This window comes from Phaseolus vulgaris, chromosome 10, assembly GCF_051622355.1.
Source record: "Phaseolus vulgaris cultivar YP4 chromosome 10, ASM5162235v1, whole genome shotgun sequence".
In the NCBI taxonomy this organism is placed as follows: Eukaryota; Viridiplantae; Streptophyta; class Magnoliopsida; order Fabales; family Fabaceae; genus Phaseolus; species Phaseolus vulgaris.
In genome coordinates, this window is record NC_143507.1 from 11,539,325 (window position 1) to 11,559,723 (window position 20,399).

General features: G+C 37.6%; 5 protein-coding genes and 1 long non-coding RNA gene across 7 annotated transcripts; all 6 read right to left on the minus strand.

Moving 5' to 3' along the window:
* Nucleotides 1–114: 114 nt before the first annotated feature.
* On the minus strand, nt 115–2,536 carry TAF11 (TBP-associated factor 11). The gene is made up of 4 exons (XM_068622246.2): nt 2,157–2,536; nt 1,988–2,075; nt 609–708; nt 115–458 (listed from the first exon to the last, which is right to left on the minus strand). The coding sequence occupies exons 1-4, from the start codon at nt 2,459–2,461 to the stop codon at nt 331–333; spliced, it is 621 nt and encodes a 206-aa protein (XP_068478347.1). The 5' UTR covers nt 2,462–2,536; the 3' UTR covers nt 115–330.
* A 633-nt stretch (nt 2,537–3,169) lies between these two features.
* Nucleotides 3,170–6,034, minus strand: LOC137819060 (thioredoxin H9). 2 transcript variants are annotated; one of them, XM_068622784.2, is made up of 5 exons: nt 5,632–6,034; nt 5,014–5,081; nt 3,941–4,066; nt 3,730–3,852; nt 3,170–3,518 (listed from the first exon to the last, which is right to left on the minus strand). In XM_068622784.2, the coding sequence occupies exons 2-5, from the start codon at nt 5,032–5,034 to the stop codon at nt 3,366–3,368; spliced, it is 423 nt and encodes a 140-aa protein (XP_068478885.1). In that variant the 5' UTR covers nt 5,035–5,081; nt 5,632–6,034; the 3' UTR covers nt 3,170–3,365. The 2 variants fall into 2 exon arrangements, with proteins under 2 accessions (XP_068478885.1, XP_068478886.1); XM_068622785.2 differs by having other exon boundaries at nt 5,937–6,029.
* On the minus strand, nt 4,683–4,890 carry LOC150024232 (uncharacterized). The gene is made up of 2 exons (XR_016516416.1): nt 4,825–4,890; nt 4,683–4,726 (listed from the first exon to the last, which is right to left on the minus strand). It is a non-coding gene; the product is annotated as an uncharacterized LOC150024232 (long non-coding RNA).
* A 3,820-nt stretch (nt 6,035–9,854) lies between the features above and the next one.
* Nucleotides 9,855–10,430, minus strand: LOC137814065 (uncharacterized). Its single transcript, XM_068616605.1, has one exon. It carries the CDS (start codon nt 10,428–10,430, stop codon nt 9,855–9,857), a length of 576 nt encoding a protein of 191 aa, XP_068472706.1.
* A 435-nt stretch (nt 10,431–10,865) lies between these two features.
* LOC137814071 (uncharacterized) lies at nt 10,866–11,675 on the minus strand. The gene has a single exon (XM_068616618.1). The coding sequence runs from the start codon at nt 11,673–11,675 to the stop codon at nt 10,866–10,868; it is 810 nt and encodes a 269-aa protein (XP_068472719.1).
* Nucleotides 11,676–16,188: 4,513 nt separating this feature from the next.
* LOC137819298 (uncharacterized) lies at nt 16,189–19,383 on the minus strand. Its single transcript, XM_068623099.2, has 5 exons — nt 18,926–19,383; nt 18,664–18,763; nt 18,135–18,252; nt 16,796–17,599; nt 16,189–16,711 (listed from the first exon to the last, which is right to left on the minus strand). Exons 1-5 carry the CDS (start codon nt 19,026–19,028, stop codon nt 16,331–16,333), a joined length of 1,506 nt encoding a protein of 501 aa, XP_068479200.1. The 5' UTR covers nt 19,029–19,383; the 3' UTR covers nt 16,189–16,330.
* Nucleotides 19,384–20,399: the final 1,016 nt, after the last annotated feature.

Below are 20,399 nucleotides of genomic sequence, written 5' to 3' on the forward strand. Positions count from 1 at the left end.
TATTACTCATCAGAATGTAAACATATTACTCATCAGAATGCAAACATAGTGGAAAGAATTATGATCAAGAAAGCTGACTCGTGAGAATATATGAGAAAAAGATAAAATGCTAGCTGAGTCACAGAAATGTGAATCTTTTTATATTGTAAATCATAAATAGATACAGACTGCAAAATTGAATCTTCCTTTTGCAAAGTAGTGATATCATGCACAGTATTCATATTTGGTAGATATAATTTATATTGTAAATGATAAACAGATACTGACTGCAAAATTAAATCTTCCTTTTGCAAAGTAGTGATATCATGCACAATATTCATATTTGGCCATCTACCGGAAGAGTCTGGAGGCTGATCTCTTAAATACTTTTCCTTCAAGTTTTAGTCGTCTATACGCTTCTCGCAGATGACAAGGCCGAATTGGTCCAGATTCCTTCCTTTCTTTCATAACTATTCTAGCTGCAAAAAATACTACAATTGATTAATATAAACAATTGGAATTATGCAAAATCTGTGCATATCCTTGAAATTATTACTGTGATATTTGTTTGCATTTTGCAATAATTTTAGAAGGAAGTGCTCAAACTTACAAAGGAAAACTAGCCTTACCTGTTTCAACAACTTCACCAACAAACATTTTTGCAATGCCTGATACTACAATCGTAATTGGCACTGAAATCTTCTGGGTCCCAGTGATGCTAGCCAATAACTGATAGAGGGAGGGAGGGAGAGGAGAAAATTTCATAAAATATTGTTATATAAATTACTAGTTCAAATTTGGATATAAAGAATGATAATTCGTAAAAACAACTGCAAAATTATGAGTTAAATCCAAAAGAAGCAGCATGCACACACCAAGCTAATAACCCAGGAGAAAATGCAAAAGGTTACCTCAATCAGCTAAAAATTGGACAAAGTCCAACTGTAAGGTGGTGGTGGTATAATTTAATCCTCTACGAGTCTTGACATTAAAATTATTTTTTCATCAATCAAGAAATAAACCATTCTACTCGTCTAATCCATAAAGCTTCAATTCTGACAGATGATCAATTTCATTAAATACAGCAGCTTATTGATCTCTCTATGATTGTTTGATGCAATGACATTGATAACATATCTGTGATGCCCTTATTCTTTTTTCTCCATCATATTTTACTTACACCTATTAACTTCCCGGGTAAAATTTCCTTAACATCAACAAGCCACCAATCCAAAACCATACTTGTTTTTATTTCCATAAATTACACAGTCCTGAGATTTCATCAAATCTACCCTCTGCCTTTTTAATCCCTACCCTACACTAACTCCTCTTGTATATAAATGTTTAAAATACATTACAGTTACTTCCTCTATACAATACCAATAAAACACATTACACAGAGCAACCCTGTACGGAAGAAACAACAAACGTCAAAAACACATCATCCATACAATACTCAGGAAACACATTACATGGTGCAACTCTGTAATAAAGATCACTAAGTAACAATTACCCCATGCAACACTGTAAGAAAGGTTACTGTAAACATTAAAAAAAAACAGAGGGGTCATGTACAATTTCAAACAAGAAATATCGGGAGTGTCATTGTAATTTTCTCATGTTTCAATCTCCTATCAAAACAAATGAAATCCAAATCCAAAAGCACGTTAACAGTATAAATCAGTATAACGTGTTTTACCCAACACAAAAACCATTAAAGTTGCTTCAACTCGAAATTAATCCATGTCACAGTTCCTTAAAGCAAAGTCAAACAAGGGAACATTTTCCTCTAATCACATTAACTGGATTAAATCAAACATGTGAATATACAGCTAAAGTGACAAATAAAAAATGTGAATATATACCTAAAATCACATTAACTGGTATTTCAACGTGATTTTAAATGATACAAGGTGAATACAAACATGCATCTTGAGAAAGTGTTAAATTTGGCAAAGCAAAGCAATGAAACCCAACTGGGATAATATAAGAAGAGAAGAAGACACACCCTTTTCATGTTAGCTCTCTGAAACCCAGCCCTCCGAAAGGACTCGTATCTACTCATCTGCTCATTGCTGAATTGCGACAAAATAGCCCTGAAAAAGAAAAGGGATGAAATTGGTAAATAAGGTAAAAAAAGGTAACGAATTTGAATTGAAGTGAAGTGAGTTACGAACTGCATCTTGGCCATTTTGTGAGGGTCGCCGGTGGAAGGGAGCTTGGAAAGCTCAACGTCCATGTTGTCTTCTTCCTCCTCCTCTTCATCGTCCTTGTCCTTGTCTTTGTCTTTGTTCTTGACGACCGCACTCGCCTTCTGTGGAGGCCCTGGATTGAGGGGTAGAAGAGAAGGAGAAGGAATAGGGTTTTGATTATGATTATGGTTATGGCTATGGTTATGGATTGAATCTGCCTCTGTCTCCGTCGGAGATTCAGGCGGTGATTCCTCGAACGCTGCTTCGAACGGATCCTTCGATTGCTTCATTCCGGAACACGCTTGTTTGGATCAGTGAGAGAACTTTTTCAGATAGGATTTAGAGTGATTTAAGAGTTATAAGTTATAAGAAGATTTTTTTTTTTTAAATATGTAAAATATAAGTTACAAATTTATTATTTCTCTAAAAAATATTTAAACAATAAAATATGAGATATTTTTTTTATAAATTTTAGTTAATTAAAATTTAATAAATATCTATAAAATATATTTTTAAAAAATCAAATCAAATCAAATAAAAATTAAAAAAATAATTTTATTATTTAATAATTTTATTTTAATTATTATTAAGTATGTAATTTATATTTATTATTATTATTTTAGTTACTATCATTATTTATAATTTTATTACCTTTATATATATATATATATATATAGATAGTTACAACCATCTCTTTTTTTTCAACATATTTTCTCCACTAGTTCATGAAAGATAAAAATACATTTTTGAGAAAAATATTGTAAGGAGATTTCTATTTTACTTTTATCAATACAACTCATTTTACAATCTTTTATAATTACAATCATAACAATTAATAAAAAAAATTATTTTAGAATAATTATTATAATATCTAATTTTTTAATTTATTATTATCACTAAAAAAATGGATACAGAAACTCGTGTGTTTCCATTGGTATTGTGAAAAACATTTTACTTTGTCAATACTACCAACATAATTTGTGTATGTTTCACGAAGATTAAATAGCAACAGTAACTTGTGAAAATATATAATCACTCAAATCAATATTCTGTAAAGCATAAAGCACACATATATTTACAGTGAAAATAAATACAATGACAATGTCACAGGAAAACATGCAGAATACACACTGCCACTGGTTCTGAAGAGAGAAGGGAAGAACACAGGTTCTACAAATTGACATACAACAACAATTACGGTTGAAATTGAGGAACTCCATCAGTAATCGCAGCAATCTTCTTCTCCAGCTCTGGCTTGTTGGCTCCTACAAGTTTGTCAAACTCTTTTCCATCTTTAAAAAAGAAGAAAGTTGGTGTGGCTTTGATGTCCAAGGAAGTGCTGAAGTCCTGCAAAATACAACAAAACCATGTTTATTGCTGTCACACAAGGAGAAGACAATAATTTAGTCCCATAACATCCAACAAATTTTCATCCTTGATCATTGGTTTCCATATAAAGAGTTCTCTGTTGCCTAGAGTGCTGTGTGTGGAAGTAATAAATTGATCAATGGAGGAACTTCACTTCCAAATAAATAACATATGCAACTTCTCTACTTACTGCCAGTTCATCCACGTCGACTAATAAGAACATGATAGACGAGTGTTTCTCGGACAAGTCGCAGTAATATGGAGCAATCATCTTACAAGGACCACACCATGTTGCACTGAAATTTGCAATAACCTGTTAAACATGAAGCTTTAGAATTAACTGTTGCACCCAAAGGAAAATTGTCCTACACAAAGTTCAAGTGTAAACAAGTAAAACTTACAATTTTACTATCCCTACTTGCTTGTTTCAAATGTTGGTCCCAAGATTCTTTGGTAGTAATAAGTTGCACATTCCCAGAAGCAAAATCCACATGATGATCAGAATCACCATCGTCAGTATTATTTTCCTGCAAACATTAGAAACATGAAACTACAGTCAGTCTAAGAATTAATGAAAGACATGAGCTGGTATATACAAAATTGTTTTAGAAGCATTGAGGTGTTATGAGGCTTGCAGAACTATTAAAGAAATAAAATATTTTCCCTTCCACAACACTTCCTCCAATTATAGGCTTCTACCAAATAGCTTAAGCTCTTAGCAAAGTAGGTCTTCTACAGAGTATTAGAGCCTCTAATCAAATGGACAAAAGTTCAAACCTTGTCACCTCCATTCTTCTACATTACATGAATATCACTAGTATAAGAACAGCACAAACTTAAACTACAATGGGATTTTACATGAAAAGGTGTGCTAGAATCTAAAACCATTCAGGGACTTCAACCTAATAGCTTTAACTTTGTTGGTCTTTGACAAGATGTAACAAAATTCTCTTTCAATTGAACATGTTCTTTTTTATCCAATTGTTGCTTGTTACCTAATGTTAATACCATTTTTATTCTTGTATCTATCCGTATTCACAAGTTATGTCAATTCGACATAGATTGACCAGATAAACAACAAATTTATGACTTCACTGTGAGGAACTTTGGTTATGTTATATCAATTGGAGTTGTGTTGACGTACTATCAATGGTTCTTAGACTGTCTGAAGATGCAACAATTTAGGTCTGCAAGTGGCAAGAAAACAACTCTGTTTTTGTCCCAGAAAAAAATAATCCATAGAAAAATAGCACCAGTAAAAGTTGCAACAGCAAGGCTTCCTTACACTACTATCCTCATAAGTCATAAACTACACCAGAGGGGAGAAAAATTGCTACAGACACATTCAAAATTATGACCTACGCAGTTTTAAGATAACAGTTTATCAGAGAACATCAGGAAAACATTGGGCTTTCAAGTTCATATGAGAAGAAATAACTAAAAAATTTCAATTGAAGCATCCAAATATTCTCACCCTATGCAAACAATTGCCCATGTAATTGTTTCAAAGCCACGACACTGCAAATCTTCAATAAAAGGACCCTGCAAACAGAATTTCGGCACAACAAATCTCTCAAAAATCCATAAAACTCGAAGAAAGAACAACAAACAACAGGGAAGTCAGAGACTGAAGAAGGGGATTAGTATGGCAATCACAGGAGAGTAAGAATTCCAATAAAAAGAATGAAGGTAGACAGCATGAGAATTGCAAAGCCTAGTTAGACACGATTTTCCTACTTAGATTTCTAAAAACTGTTCCAAGTTTTCATTACCAAAATGCAAAGTAAGGATATTAAATGATATGACAGGGGTGGTGGTGATGGTGATGACGATGCAAGTGGGGTCCCATCATTCATTCAGAAAACTCATTTAGAAGATAAAAACACAAGATTTATTGCCTCTAATAGCACAAGTTCTATATCTGGGATTTAAAGCTGCCAACTTTCCATCCATTCACAACAGAAAAAGAAACCCATGAAAAAACAACCAAAACTGAAGGGAGAAATTGTGAAATTGGATTAGGAATCAGATTGAAAGAAACCCCAAAAGTTCAATATCAGAGGAAAAAACGAAATGAAAATAAAAAACAGACCTTTGGGGGAAAAAACCTAGTTTGCAGATTCGGGGCAAAAAAGGAACCGCTCCTTGAATTGAATCCGTGATTTGGGACAGTGAGTTGAGGAATATAGCTAAGAGAAGATAAAGCGTTTGGATGGTGGCCAGGTTAATAAATAAATGTCTTTTTGGTTCCCAACACAGAAGATTTGTATTTGGTGTTCAGACATGGTTATTTTATTTACAGCAGTTAATTAATAATTGATAAGTAATATAATACCTACTAATCAATTCATTGAATAAAGAATGAAGACAAAGACTTTGAAAAGTTAAGAAATTCACATTTCTCAGGTGTGAAATGGAAGTTATTAATGATAAAAACCAGATGCTTCCTTAAAGAGAAGTGAAGGAAAATGGAATGTGGAATATGAAATATGAATGCGGTGATTCAATTTTGACCTCTGACCTTTGAAGACGAATCAGTACCAAGTTTTCCAGGTTATCCATAATCATAACTGTCTATTGTCCTTTCTTTTATTATTGTCTTTTTTCTCTTTTTCAAGAGTTAATTAAATCATATTTTTTTTCAAAATATTTTTCCTTAGATTTTTTCAATTATATTTATATTTAAAAATTGAATGATTTAATATTTCAAAAATACATGGATTATTTTATTGAAAATAACTAATGTATTTAACTAAATATTTACTAAAAATTGGATCCCAAATAGATTATTTTTATCCCAAATATTAAATACAAAATACAAGTCTTGTGAGAGCTATTTTTGTTTGGATAGAGTGATGTGTGAGAAAAAAAAAAGTGATTAAACGTTTATAATTTTCTTCTCAAAAAAAAAAAATTAAAAATCTTCACTTTCTTCTTTTATTTAAAGGTTTCTTTTGAATTTTACAATATCATTTTTTTAATTATTTAATTCGATGTCAAAAATGTTTTTGAGATCACAAAGTTTAAAAAGTTACTTTCTTACATAATTAAAAGTTTCTAAATTGTGTAATCTAGAAGATATTTTTTTACGTATGTATTATATCGTTTAAAAATATTTTTTATATAATTTTTTTTTATTATTCAATTTGTAAGTGTTCTAGCCAAGACAGATGACCCTTAGTTAGAGCATAAAAGATAACATCAGAACAATCTCTTTTTTTTGTCTCAATCGTGCTTTTAGGTACACATCGTTTGCCTCTCTGACTTGCTGCCTTAATCCATTGCATACTACTGAACTCTTTATTTGCATCCTCTACTATTGTACTTGTCCTTTCTCTCTTAATGGATTACAACTTCATTTACTCCTGGGCTAGACACGACATTTTTCGCGAATTCTCTGTCTTTACCTCTTCCACCAAGATTGAAAACTTCCGTCATGCCCAAACCTTGAGTCGTTCTGATCTTGAATACCACATTCTCGTTGTTCCTAACATCCCTGATGAACCTGTTTGCAAAGACCGCCAGAACGAACAACCTTTCTGCTTCTTTTACGAAACTCTCTTTACTAAACTCAGCGTTCGTCTTCCACTATCATCCTTCGAAAAGGGTGTTTTGACTATCATGAACGTTGCTCCCGCTCAACTCCACCCCAATAGTTGGGCCTTCATCACGGTCTTCCAAATTCTCTACACTCACTTTGACATTACTCCTAGACCCGACATGTTGTTTTACTTTTTTGAATTCAAACCCTCCAAACGAACCTCCTGGGCTTCTCTCTATGGCGTCTCCGGCCGAGGTCTCTTATCACTATTTCAGTCTTCCTATAAAACATCTAAAGGAAAGTTTCTCAAAATTCAAACTGATTGTCTCGATTTTGACCTATTAACCAGTTTGCCTTTATATTGGTCTCCCCGACCCCAAAGCCAAACTCCCCGTTCTGTTGATGATTTAGAAAACAACGAATTAAATGGTTGCACAACACTTGACCAATTGGACACCATATTTGAAACCTCTATACTCTTAAATCTCGAACCCTGACCTACCGATGTTAAAGTTTGCATTGGTGTTTTACTCCTTCACTACTTTTCCATTTATTCCTTCTTTGTATTTACAACTAACCATAATTTTCATGCATAAAACACCATGTCACTAAGCAGAGCTGACATGAGGCTTAGCCTAAAGAAGAAGGAAAAGGCCTCCTCCATCGCCCCTTCAGCTGATTCGGAGAAGACCGACACCCTTCCTCTGAAGCGAACAGGCATGGGGAATACACACACCAAGACCTCTCGACCGATACCTGAAACAGAACACTCTTCCCACCAACACTCGACCTCTGGCAGCCAATCATACCAGAGCAAAAATCCCCCCAGTACTGCCTTCATTCCCACACTGACCACTTGGACAGATTTCCTGCAACACCTGAACAACCTTGCTCGGTCACATGAAACTCAAGTCACCCTCTTTGACTCTCAAAGGAAACAACTTGAAGAAGATTTGGCCACAACACAAAAGAACGTTGCTCTTTTGGAAACTCAACTTCACGACAGTTCTCGGGATAGAGACGATCCCCACTTCAAACTGCAACAAACTTTGACTGAGATGTCTTTGAAACAAAAGGAGTTTGCTACCACTGAGAATCTTCTCCAAACCAAAGTGCAGACCCTTGACACCGCCCTTGAAGCTGCCAAAGATGAGATCGCTCGTGGCTTCGTGGATGGTTTTAGCGTCGCCTTGGAACAATTCCGAGCTCTCTATCCTGACCTCAACCAATCAGAATTCGACCCATTCAAAATTGTGGTGAATGGGAAGATAGTCTAGGAGTAACTATATTATAAGCATGTTATTTTCTGGTGAACTCCTTGTATTTATCTGCTTTTGCCAAACTCTATATGTGCATATTTATTCTACTATATTAAGCTTCATGTCATGTATGGTCTTCGTAACATATAAACTAATCAACCAACGACGTTAATACCACTTTTAGCTAAACTGAAAAAGGTTCGTTCCATGCAATACATGGTCTTCTTTATATTATTATTTTCAAAACAAAATGTCGCTGGTACCTCACACAGCTCACGATGAGGAGATCACACTCCATGTCTTGCACGATCTTCTTAACAGATATTAAAAAACAAACAACGTCGGAATTTCCTTTAGTTGCACTAAGGAAATTATTCTCATGCTATGCATGGTCTTCTTAATTGTATAAATTTCTAGTCGACGTTGCTGGCACTCATTCAGTTAAAACTGACGAGATTACTCATCATGCTAAGCATGGACTTCTTAATTTTACAACTATTACATTGATTACTTTGGTAACTGTTCTTGCCGGTTGACGAGATTGCCTTCGTGCGTAGCTACGAACTGCGTAACAAGGACTCCTTAATTTGTCAGCTGCGAGAGCTTATATACCTTTCTGGTGCTTCTGCCACATGTTTCCCTCTGACATTAAGCCTATTTGTAGGTGCAGCCTTACAACACTGTAGCCCCTACCTTAGAGAAATCCCAGCGTGTAAAGCTTCCCCTCTCAGAGTGCATCCTGCGGGGGGTGACTGCTTGGGTGCCAACTCATGCACCCAGATCCTGGTCACTCGCCCTATGAGTGTCTCTACCTCCCCCACGTGCCATGCATGTAGATTACCTCCTGGGACGTGGCCCTCTCATGGGTCGTCTCTATCCCAGTGGTTCTCTAACGGTGGCGTGTACTGTCGCATCCCCACACCTCATGCACAGATACGCCGTGAGTTGAGTCTCTCCCTGCTAGGACTGAGGGTGTGGCTTGGAAACCACCTTTCTTGTCTATTACTACTCTTCAGGGTACCGAGGCCCGAGGCTTCCACTCCCCTACCGTGTCGCCCTCTCCACGGTTGTTCCTGCCCGTGGGTATCGGGGGGTGGCACCACTCAGATATGAGCACTTCTTGGTCCGAGACCGGTCAACACTCGATACCTGATCAACCCCCTTTCTTACCTCATTGTGCCCCTGATGGGTCCCACCATGTGTTGACCATAGTCAACGCCCGGTACAGTAACTCTACTGGATTAGGTCATAGCAAGGTTGGCATCCTACCAAGCTACCTAATCCTTTGGCTATGTATTATCTCACATCTTATCACAATTAATCATATTGAAGAACGTATATGAGTCACCACTATTTTATCTCAAAACAAGAATATAATGTTGTTCATAATTCATGCTAATATAAACCATCAACACTTATTTCAAACAAAAATCAAAAGCTTGGCATACCCATGCCTTTATTTCATCATATCATAAGAACACACTAACTATAATAAAAACGAAGGCTAGTTATATTTCATGTCCTTGGTATTATCCCACCATCCAGAGTTTCCAAGCAGTATGCTCCTTTTCCCAGTATCTCTCGGACCCGATATGGTTCTGTCCATCTTGCCGCCAACTTACTATCCTTCTTATTTTCTCTTGCCTTCCTCAGCACCAAATCTCCTTTACGGAATCCCTTGTGATTAACTCGACTCAAGAACTTGGTTTCAATCATCCGTTTAGCGGCAACTTCTCTGATTCTGACTGTTTCTCTTAACTCATCAACCATATCGAGATGCAACAATCTTCCTACTTGTGACTCTGGCTCCCTAAAATCTTCCACTCTTCTTGAAGGCACACTCAATTCCACAGGTATCACTGCATTCGTCCCGTTCACCAAGCTAAACAAGATTTCTCTCATTGTTGATTGTACCGTAGTATGATAAGACCATACAATCTCTGGTAACAACTCTACCCATCGTGCCTTAGCATGTTCTACCTTCTTCTTTAATCCCTGCAAAATTATCTTGTTCACAGCTTCTACCTGCTCATTTGTTTGGGGATGTTCTACTGATGTGAATATCTGTTTGATTCCTATTTCCTTGCACATGTCCCGAACCCTGCTGCTCATAAACTAAGTGTCGTTGTTTGATACCAACTCCTTGGGCACACCAAACCTGCATATTATAGATTTCCAAATAAATTTCACCATTTTCTCAGTTGTTATCGTGGTTAATGGCTCTACTTCTATCCATTTCGTAAAATACTCGATGACGACCACAATAAATTTAAACTGCCCAACTGTGATTGGAAAGGGTCCTAAAATATCTATTCCCCACCTAAAGAAAGGCCATGGTGTTACCATTGAAAACAAATATTCTACTGGCTCCTGTATTAGATTGTCGTGTTGTTGACATTCATCACACTTTTTGACATATAACATGCAATCCTCTCATAGCATTGACCAAAAGAAACCTGCTCTCAATATCTTAATAGAGAGAGCTTGGCCACCGATGTGGCTCTCACACATCCCTTTATGAACTTCCTACACAATCCTTTCCTTTTGCGGACTCTCCACACATCTCAGTAAAGGCATCGAGTATCCTATACTGTACAATTTATCGTTAACCAGTACGTACCGACCCTTGTTCTTGCGCAATATTACCAATTCTTGCTTATCCATAAGTTCCTCCCCATCACACAACCATTTCTTATACATGTTCGTCCACCCCTCTTCTTTCCCTAGCTTTCCCGTCGTGACTTGCATTACGTCGTCCACCGAGACACTAGGAAACTCGAGATTTTCTTGAATCACCGACCTGTGACTGTCGGGCCTCTTGGTACTTGCTAGTTTTGACAGTAAATCTGCCCTTGCGTTCTGATCTTTAGGTACATATACCAATTCAAAATCCGCAAATTCTTTAGTCATCACACGTACCTGGGCCATATATTTTGTCAAATGCGGGTCCTTCGCTTGAAAGTTTCCAGCTACCTGCTCGGTTACCAGCTGTGAATCACTCCACACCATCAAACTTTTTACTCCCATGTGAACAGCTAACCGCATTCCTGCTAAGAGAGCCTCATACTCCGCTTGATTATTGTTGGCCTTAAAGGCAAATTTTACTGACTGCTCAACCAACACCCCATCTGAGTCCTCCAATATTACTCTTGCTCTGCTACCTTTAATATTTGATGCACCATCTACTGATAACATCCATTTATCATGTTTGTCTTGATGTTCATCTTCTGATGACGTTAACTCAGCCACGAAATTGGCCAACATTTGGGTCTGAACCAGACCCCTTAACTCATATATTAATCCATGTTCTGACAGTTCTATTACCCATTTCATCATTTTTTTTCGCTAAATCTATTTTTTGTAAAACTTGCTTAACAGGTAAATATGTTTTAACAATAACTTGGAAATTCTGAAAATAGTACCTTAATCTCCTGGCAGCTACAACGATCGCCAAAGCTACTTTCTTCAACTTCTGGTATCCCAGCTCCGCTCCTTGCAGCATTTTGCTAATAAAGTAGATCGTTCGTTGTTCCATCCCCGCCTCTTGCACTAGTACCGCACTGATCGCCTTGTCCGTCACACATAAATATAATAGGATCGACCTCCCTTCTGATGGCTTGATTAAAATTAATGGAGCTGCTAAGGTCTCGTTCAACTTTAAGAATGCCTGCTCACATTCCTTCGTCCATTGGAAATGGGTATTACTCTTTAAACACTGAGTAAAGGGGTATGCTTTATCACTAGCTTTTGAGAGAAATATGGATAACGAAGTTAAACGTCCCGTCAACTGTTGCACCTCCTTCACTAATTACGGACTTCGCATGTTGATGATTGTCGAACATTTCTCTGGATTCATTTCTATCCCTCTCTGAGTCAACATAAAACTCAAGAACTTGCCCGCCCTTACGCCAAAAACACATTTTTCCGGATTAAGCTTCAATTTATATTTATCCAATGCTTGGAACAACTCTTTTAAGTCTTCCACATGTGAAGCCTCATGCTTAGATTTGACCACCATATCATCTACGCATGCCTCCACATTTCTCCCAATTAAACCACTCAAAATACGATCCATTAATCGTTGATACGTGGCTCCTGTGTTTTTCAATCCAAAAGGCATGACTGTATAACAGAAATTTGACAAACTTCCCCTGAATGCAGTTTTCTATTCATCATTCGGGTGCATTTTGATTTGATTGTACCCCGAATAAGCATCCATGAAACTCAACAGCTCACACCCCGCCACCCCATCCACCAAGGAATCGATGTTCGGTAATGGGTATGCATCTTTTGGGCAGACTTTATTTAAATCTGTAAAGTCTATACATATTCTGCATTTTCCATTAGACTTCTTAACCAACACCACAGTAGACAACCACGTGGGATACTGAATTTCCCTCACATGCCCCACCTTTCGCAGCTTTTCTACCTCCTGATTCACTACCTCCCTTCTTTCGCCTACCAATTTCCTCCTCTATTGCACCACTGGCTTCCTCCTATTGTCGACAAACAGTTTGTGGCATATGACATCAGGATTAATTCCTGGCATGTCGTCCACTGACCATGCAAAGGCTTCAAAGTTCTCCTACAAACATCTAACAATACCTTCCTCCAACTCTGGTTTCAAATTGCAACCTATTCTGATACCCTTCCCTTCCCTCAGCATGATTATCTTCACATCCTCCATTGGTTGTGATTCTTCTGGCTCATAACATACTCTCGGATCTAATTCAGATTCCTTTCCTACTTTCCTTCCTCCTTTCCTATATATAAACATCTTTTATTCTTTAGACTTCCCTCATAACACTTTCTTGCTTCCCTTTGGTCCACCATTAACATTCCTACTGTACCGTTTTCACACAGATATTTCACCTTCATATGCATTGAAGATACTACAGCTCTCAGCTTGTTTATAGTTGGGCTACCTAACAAAATATTATAGGATGATGGCACATTAACAACTATATACCTGACATCGATAGTTCGTGCAAAATCACCCTCTCCAAAGGTTGTTCTGGTCTCCAAGAAACCTCGTACCTGAATAGGTTCCTCTGAGAATCTCACTAACACTCCATCGAAAGGCTCCAACTCCTATATTGGGATACTCAAAACAAACGCATCCCAAAATAATACATCCGTCGAACTGCCCTGATAAAGCAAAACACGATAAACCCTCATACTTTTCATCACCAACGAAATTACTACCGGGTCGTTGTCATGGGGGAAGACATCGACTAGGTCCTCATTCGAGAAGGTTATACAAGGTTCCTCTTCCGAACGTTCCTCCAAAAGCATCACAACACGTGCATATTTTTTACGATTTGCACTGGATAAACCGTCACCAAAAAATCCACCGACGATGGTATGTAGCTCCCCCATCGTGGGTTGTTCATGACCGTTTGATCCTCCCCCGAAAATCCTTCTCCCGATCTCCCTTTTTTCGGGTCCCGATCATCTTCACTCCTTGCTTTGAAAATCTGCAACGCTCCTTCTCTAATAAGCGCGTCGATTTGTTTTACACAATCCTCTGTATCATGCCCATTCGTTTTATGGAAATGACATCATGCATATCTACTAGGCCCCAAGTTTCGACTCGTTTTCTCTGGAAAGCGTAATAACCTTGTTGTGTTCACATCCTTGACAATCTCTATCTGAGAGACCATTAACCTTGACGACAACCACTCACTTCATCCTCTGAATGTATCCTGCCTTCCTGTCCAACCCTGTCGCCCTCCTCCCCATTCACTTCGCCCTCTTCCCTCATTGAATCTAAAACCCCCGTAAAGGCCTTCATACCTCTTTTCTTCCTTTCGGTTGACCCTAATGGGTCCCCCCTGTTATCAACTCCCTTTGCTTCTCCGCCTTCGTCCTTCTTTTCATCTTCCCTTTTCAATAAACTCCTCTACTTTGATGTGTGAGATAGCTCTAACTTTCACTGCTTCCATGCTTTTTGGTCTTCTTTCTATCAAAGACTCGCCAAAAGTTCCCGCTCTCAGACCTCTCGTGAAAGCCTCCACAAACATTCTCTCATTAGGCTCCGGGATTTGTACCATTACTTCACTAAATCACTAAATCGACACAAGAACTGCTTTATGGATTCTTTCTTTGCTTGTTTTAACTTGAACAAATCTGCCAATCCCAAGGGTTTCACCTTATTGGCCGAAAAATGAGCCATGAATAATCTGGTGAATACTTCAAACGACATTACCGATCCTTCTGGCAAGCTGCTAAACCAATCCAACATCGTACCCACCAAAGTACCCGCAAACATCTTGCACTTTGTCGCCTCCGAACCCCCACAGATCAACATTTGGGTTCGGAAATTTTTTAAATGAACACCCGGATCTTGCTTTCCAACGAAAGTTCCCATTTTTGGAAAAACATAGCCCGCTGGGATTGGTTCTCTTAAGATTTCCTCCGTAAATGGTTGAAAATCTCGATCATCCTCGTTACCCTCCTCAAACCGACCCATCACGTGCTGATCCAATTGCAGCTCGAGCTCTTCATTCCTTCGCTGCAACTGATTTTAAATTTGTAATGATTCCTCCAACATCTCCCTCGCTCGCTCACCTTCCCACCTCATCTCCTTCTGAGCCCTTCTAAACTCCTTTGCTCGTTCTTCGTTTTGCTTTCTCATAACTTCCATCATCTTCATCAGCATCTCGGGTGTCCCTCCGTCGTTTTCCTCCGTGTTTCGTCTATTTCCCCTCATTTTTCTTATTTAAGATTGTGGCACAGGAAAATTTCACCTGTAAAACAATCTCTCTTTTTTTCTCAACCACGCTTTCAGGTATGCATCGTTTGCCTCTCTGCTTGCTGCTTTAATCCACTGCATACCACTGAACTCCCTATTAATGTTCCGACCTCATGTCCGTTGGACAACATCGCTAGGGTCAATCACCGCATTCGAGGTATTGTTCGCTTTGGAGTTCGGTGCTCCGTCACAGTTTTGTCCTGAAAAGGCGTCTCAGTGGGTTGAAAGAGGAGAAAGTATATAAACTGTCATTGACTCGATTCCTGAGCGATGTTGGAGTATATTGGGATACGGGAACAATAAGTCATTTTGATTATCAGATTGTAAAATTTGAAGCCTTTTTTTTATTTGAAAGTATTTTTTACTTTTGAATTACAAATAAGATATTTTTTTTTATAAAAAATAGCTTTTAAATTTGTTTAATCCAACCATGCCTTCCTAATGTTACTTTGAAAAAAAGAGTAAAAATGCATTAATTTACAATTATAATTTGTTCTATTTCTTCACGTGGGGTTCATGTTCCAACAAAAAATGATTTTTCTTTTCAGAGCTGTAATCTCGTGCAAGGTGATACGATTCCTGAGAATATTCCAAGACGAAGATAAAGTTGAGCACTCTCTGCAATCATGAAAACAACACACACAACACCATAACCCACACTCTGTAATACAGAGAAAGCAAACAAAAACGAAACCCTAAAAGAAAGGGAAAAGGGAAAGTGATGAAGAATGAAAAGAACGTAAAGAAAGAATTCTGATATTGAAAACAGGTACGTAAAGCAATACAAGGGTGTGCAATATAAAAGGAAAGAAAAGCGTAAACTGGGCCTAAGTACATGATGGGTTACAGAAGGTAAAAAGGCCCAAATCAAGCCCAAAGACAAAATAAATTCTATCACAGGATTATCAACATATCAGTAATTTATATTTTAAATTATTTGACACTATGTTTTTTTTCTTTCAATTCTACTTTACAACCCCTTTTAATAATAAAATATTATGTTTTTTTTTAATTAAAATGAATATAAACAAAATTTTAGAATAAAATAATAATATATTTGATTTTGAGGTGTCTTCTTTTATTTCTGACTATGCATAATTGATAATTTTTTGCATGGTATTACTGTAAGATCGAAGTTAATCCATGCATTTCATGTAACAAGTTCATTTCCCCAGCTCTGAGACACGATAATGAAGCAGTAAATAGCATATTACAAATTACTGTGAGAAGGAGAATGCTAGTAGAATCCAAAGGGTTCTGGCAGGGATTCAAATCCATTGTCAAAGATAGCTCCTTCATCACACTTTCCATCAACACTATGCAGCCAGTTTGTGTTGTTCAAATCTTCTTTAAGCAATACTGAATCATAAGGATACACATCTACCACTGCATTCAATTTTCCCAAGTACTGTTTTTGCCTTTCACCTTTCTCTCTTCCATTTTTCCTGTTAGTGTTGTTTCCATTGTTTCTGCTTTGGAGGCTTCCGTTGATGTTCATTGACGATGCAACACTCAAACCTCGAGTGTGGTGTGTCTTGGGAGTTGAAGTTCGAACACTCTGAGGGTAGAGTGTGGCACTTGAAAGTGAACGAAGAGTTCCTGACCCGTTCCTCACATCCTAAATGAAAAGGGTTCATTTTCATTGCACCATTATGACACAAGATCTTTAAGGAGTAAATTGTGATTGCAGAAATGGACTTACCATGTGTCTGATAGCCATATCCAATGATTTCTTTGAGATGGTCCTTCCCAGACCATTGTTGTCTGAGGCTGTAGTCGAAGACTTCACAGATTTCCTAGCAACTAGCTCAGAGGCATCACCGGCATTTCCATGGACACGGGTTTTTGATGTGTACTCAGAGAGCCTCCCCCTGTTGGCAATAGGAGATGGCTGTCTCCTTGACACGGTGACAACTGGGGTTTGCATTTCTGAGTTGGGCTTCAAAGGAAGAGTAGCAACAGCACCAGGACGAGACCTGCCTGCAGAAACAGGTCTATCAGAAGGCAATGTTGTTCTGAGGTTTGGTGGTGTTTCAAGAGAAAAATCAGGTGGCACGATTAGCTGGGGACGAGGAGTAGCAGAACTGCGTGCAACACGCGTGGCTGATGGTAATGGAGATGGCAGAGAATGGCGGCGAGAGGGAGTAGAGGGCCGCGAAGGAGACCTTGAAGTGGCAGATGGTGAATGCAAGTTGGCAGGAATGGATGGCCTTGGAGTTGAGCTTGGAGTGGAGGGTCTTGAGACTTGTGATGTTCTAGTTTTGTTGGTGTCAGTGGTAGAACTGGGAAATGAGCGTGGTAAAAGTGCTCTTGGGGGTGTTGGTGTTGTTGTTTGGCGTGAGGTTGGAGTGGAAGACCTTGCTGCAGATGGAGAGCGAGTTATGGGAGAGGATGGCCTTGTGTTATGGATGGAGGAGGATCTGTTTGGACTGCGAGTCACTGAACCACTTCTTGCTGGTCTTGAGTGAGAGTGAGTGTTGTTGTTCTCTGATTGTGAGGCAGAAAGCTGAAAGATATGTAATGTTTTAAGAATTTATGCATAACAACAGAGTGAATTATTCTTTTATGCTGTGTTCATATAATATCAGAATACCAATTTGTTGTTATGGAAAGAAACAAGATATAGAATTCAGAAGGAGCCAACTTTAGTTTCTTGTCTTCTCCTATAAATGTTTGTTGGAATGGTTATCCAAACAAGTATGAGTAATTATCAGAAAAGATGCATCGTCTAGCTCTTCTGAGAGGTTGAGTATGCTTGAGTTTAATTTTTATGAGTTGAAAGCAAACATAAATTTAATGATAGCACATTGGAGTGCAGTTGAAGTTACTCAAAGGGACCGGTGAAAGGCATGTAAAGAAGCTGCACTAAGTAATAAGCATGGCATTAACAAAAAGCCAATACTTCTTCACTTAAGCTTGACAACTAATATATCTTGCTGCAATTACTTCATCTTATTGATAAAGCACTAATAAACTTGTAAGCAAAAAAAAGGTCTAAAATAATTGAGCATCACAGTGCTTATGCCTATGCTGGAGCATACCGTTGAGGCATGACTGTATGACATTGGTCGACCCAAACTGCTTCTTGGAGGCACCAAAGTTGGTTGGGATAAACCTTCTGATGATGGTAAATGAGGGGTCTCCGGGGGAGTAAGGAGCCTACAACACACAATAGCAGTGGTTAAAAATCGAGTATCACAAATGCATGTGCCAACATTGGGAACTATTTGAAGCTGCAGTCTGTCATTTCAAAAGGTGAGGAAACATGAAGCCAACCACAGAAACAGATCAAACAATATATGTATGAGTTGACATGACATTGAAAGTGTGTGTTGCATCAGTTTGTTTTACTAATGCGTGTAGCAAGATTCAGGGCAATTGGGAGTCATGCTTTGGCTTTTGTATGCTTTTGATTATTGATCTATGGCATTGAAATTGAATTGCAACTCACAACAATTACAATGGTAACATAGAGCCAAAAACATAGCTAGCTGAATACTCACATTATCCAGTGGAAGAATACAGTGTCTAGTATGATAAAAGGTGACAGAGAATGAAATGCAGTGTTACCAATCATAGTCATGCTTTCCTCCTTCGGTGGATGACAGTAGATCATCAATCCCGATGGTGGCCAGTTTTGCTGATTCAAATGAAAGTTTCCCCGGTTTCCCTATCCAGAAACAATCAAAGAAGTGATTAATGACATTGAATTACAAAGTCACATTAGCAAAGTTGAGTTTATGATTGCAATAAACAAAAACATAATTAAGAAATGGAAGAGAAAACGTTGAGTGAATGAAGGAGGGTAGCAATATGAGGAGTTAGGTAGGACCTTGGGAAGAAATTGTGTAGGAGAAGGGACGGATGTTGGCAAAGCCATTGAAGCTGTGACCTCTGGTGTGATGATGGTGAGTGACATTCCTGGTGTTGTTCATGATGCCAAGAACTCAAGATTGCATTTCATTGATCATGTCCTCAACACCAAACTCATATGTGTTGATATAATAGGGTATGATGAGTTGTGCTGGTTGGAATGGATGGAGTGAGTGCATTGCAGTGTTGTAGATGGCAAGCAAAAGCATTCACTTGTTTGTACGTCAACACACAAAACAGAAACAGAAACACAAAAACTGAGAGTGTGGGAGGGTACAATTCAATGCTCTAACTTAGTCATTCAGTTTCTTAACTTTTGTTTCATCACACTTTCATTCACTGCTTCTCCATTGGGTTGGATAGGGTGTGTCAGAAAATGTTGAATTACAAATCATAAAGCCATGGACATTGTCACGTGGTCACTTCCTACTGGCCCACGTGTCCACTTCATTCACTCATGGCAGCTTTGAAATGAGTTTGAGACAAACAAATGCCCCCATCGCACATGCTACCCTATCATTAAAGGGCTTCTTTTTGGAGTTTGTTTAGGACCTTATTCATTGCTCAAGAACCACACTCTTCAACATCTTCCACCCACCTTTTACAATTTTATGCTATTAGGTCTAGGTTTTTTTTTTCATTATTACTATGTTTTCTTTTTTATTTCATTCTATTATTTTAAATAATTTTAGTTCAGTCACTTCTTAAAAAGAATAAGTATAAGTAATTATTTTCTTTAAATTTATGGGATGTAATTACTACTCTAAACAAATTACTTTGCATGATCGAGTCATATTTCTGAACATGTTCGATATAACAAATGTTATCTAGTATTTTTTTTATATTTTATTCATAATAGGTATAGATCTCTGTATTTTTTTTAAGGAGTTTTCTTTATATTTATTTGCATATGTTCGTTCAAATCTCTTATTGTATGTTGGGTGAAATCTCTTATCACTACAAGAAAATCATGAGATAAAAACTAATTTTAGATAAAAAAACAATTAGTTGTTATAAAAACTAAATTAGAGACCATTGACTAAACAAATTTTTGGTTTCTAAATTAATTTCTATTATTGTTAAATAGTTTCTAAATTGATATCTAATTAGCTATCAAAGTTTTAACTACCAATTATTTATATTCTAAATTTGGTAGCAAAAAAACTTGGTAGCTAATTAGATACCACTTTAGAAACCATTTAATAATAATAGAAACTAATTTAGAAACAAGAAAAGTCGATGTGGGATCTCCAACAAATTGATTTTACGAAGTGAACTTTAAGCCTAACTCAACCCCATAAAACCGGCTCATAGGGTTGAGGTTTGCACCCACTTATATACAATGAAAAGCTCTAATCTCTAGTCGATGTGGGATCTCCAACAAATTGATTTTTATTTCATGATTTTCTTGTATTGTATGTCTGTTTGATTTT

Bases quoted from the DNA above. Each gene is read 5' to 3' on its own strand.
- TAF11 (XM_068622246.2), bottom strand. From the start codon at position 2,461: ATGAAGCAATCGAAGGATCCGTTCGAAGCAGCGTTCGAGGAATCACCG. The intron at 2,076-2,156 runs GTTCGTAACTCA...TTTCTTTTTCAG, and splicing joins CACAAAATGGCCAAGATGCA to GGCTATTTTGTCGCAATTCA. The intron at 459-608 runs GTAAGGCTAGTT...TATTTTTTGCAG, and splicing joins TGGTGAAGTTGTTGAAACAG to CTAGAATAGTTATGAAAGAA.
- LOC137819060 (XM_068622784.2), bottom strand. From the start codon at position 5,034: ATGGGCAATTGTTTGCATAGG. The intron at 4,067-5,013 runs GTGAGAATATTT...TAATGTTTGCAG, and splicing joins TGGGCAATTGTTTGCATAGG to GAAAATAATACTGACGATGG. The intron at 3,853-3,940 runs GTAAGTTTTACT...CATGTTTAACAG, and splicing joins CAAGTAGGGATAGTAAAATT to GTTATTGCAAATTTCAGTGC.
- LOC137814065 (XM_068616605.1), bottom strand. From the start codon at position 10,430: ATGTGCAAGGAAATAGGAATCAAACAGATATTCACATCAGTAGAACAT.
- LOC137814071 (XM_068616618.1), bottom strand. From the start codon at position 11,675: ATGATGAAATGGGTAATAGAACTGTCAGAACATGGATTAATATATGAG.
- LOC137819298 (XM_068623099.2), bottom strand. From the start codon at position 19,028: ATGAACAACACCAGGAATGTCACTCACCATCATCACACCAGAGGTCAC. The intron at 18,764-18,925 runs GTCCTACCTAAC...GTTTCTGGATAG, and splicing joins CTACACAATTTCTTCCCAAG to GGAAACCGGGGAAACTTTCA. The intron at 17,600-18,134 runs GTATGCTCCAGC...CATATCTTTCAG, and splicing joins CATACAGTCATGCCTCAACG to CTTTCTGCCTCACAATCAGA.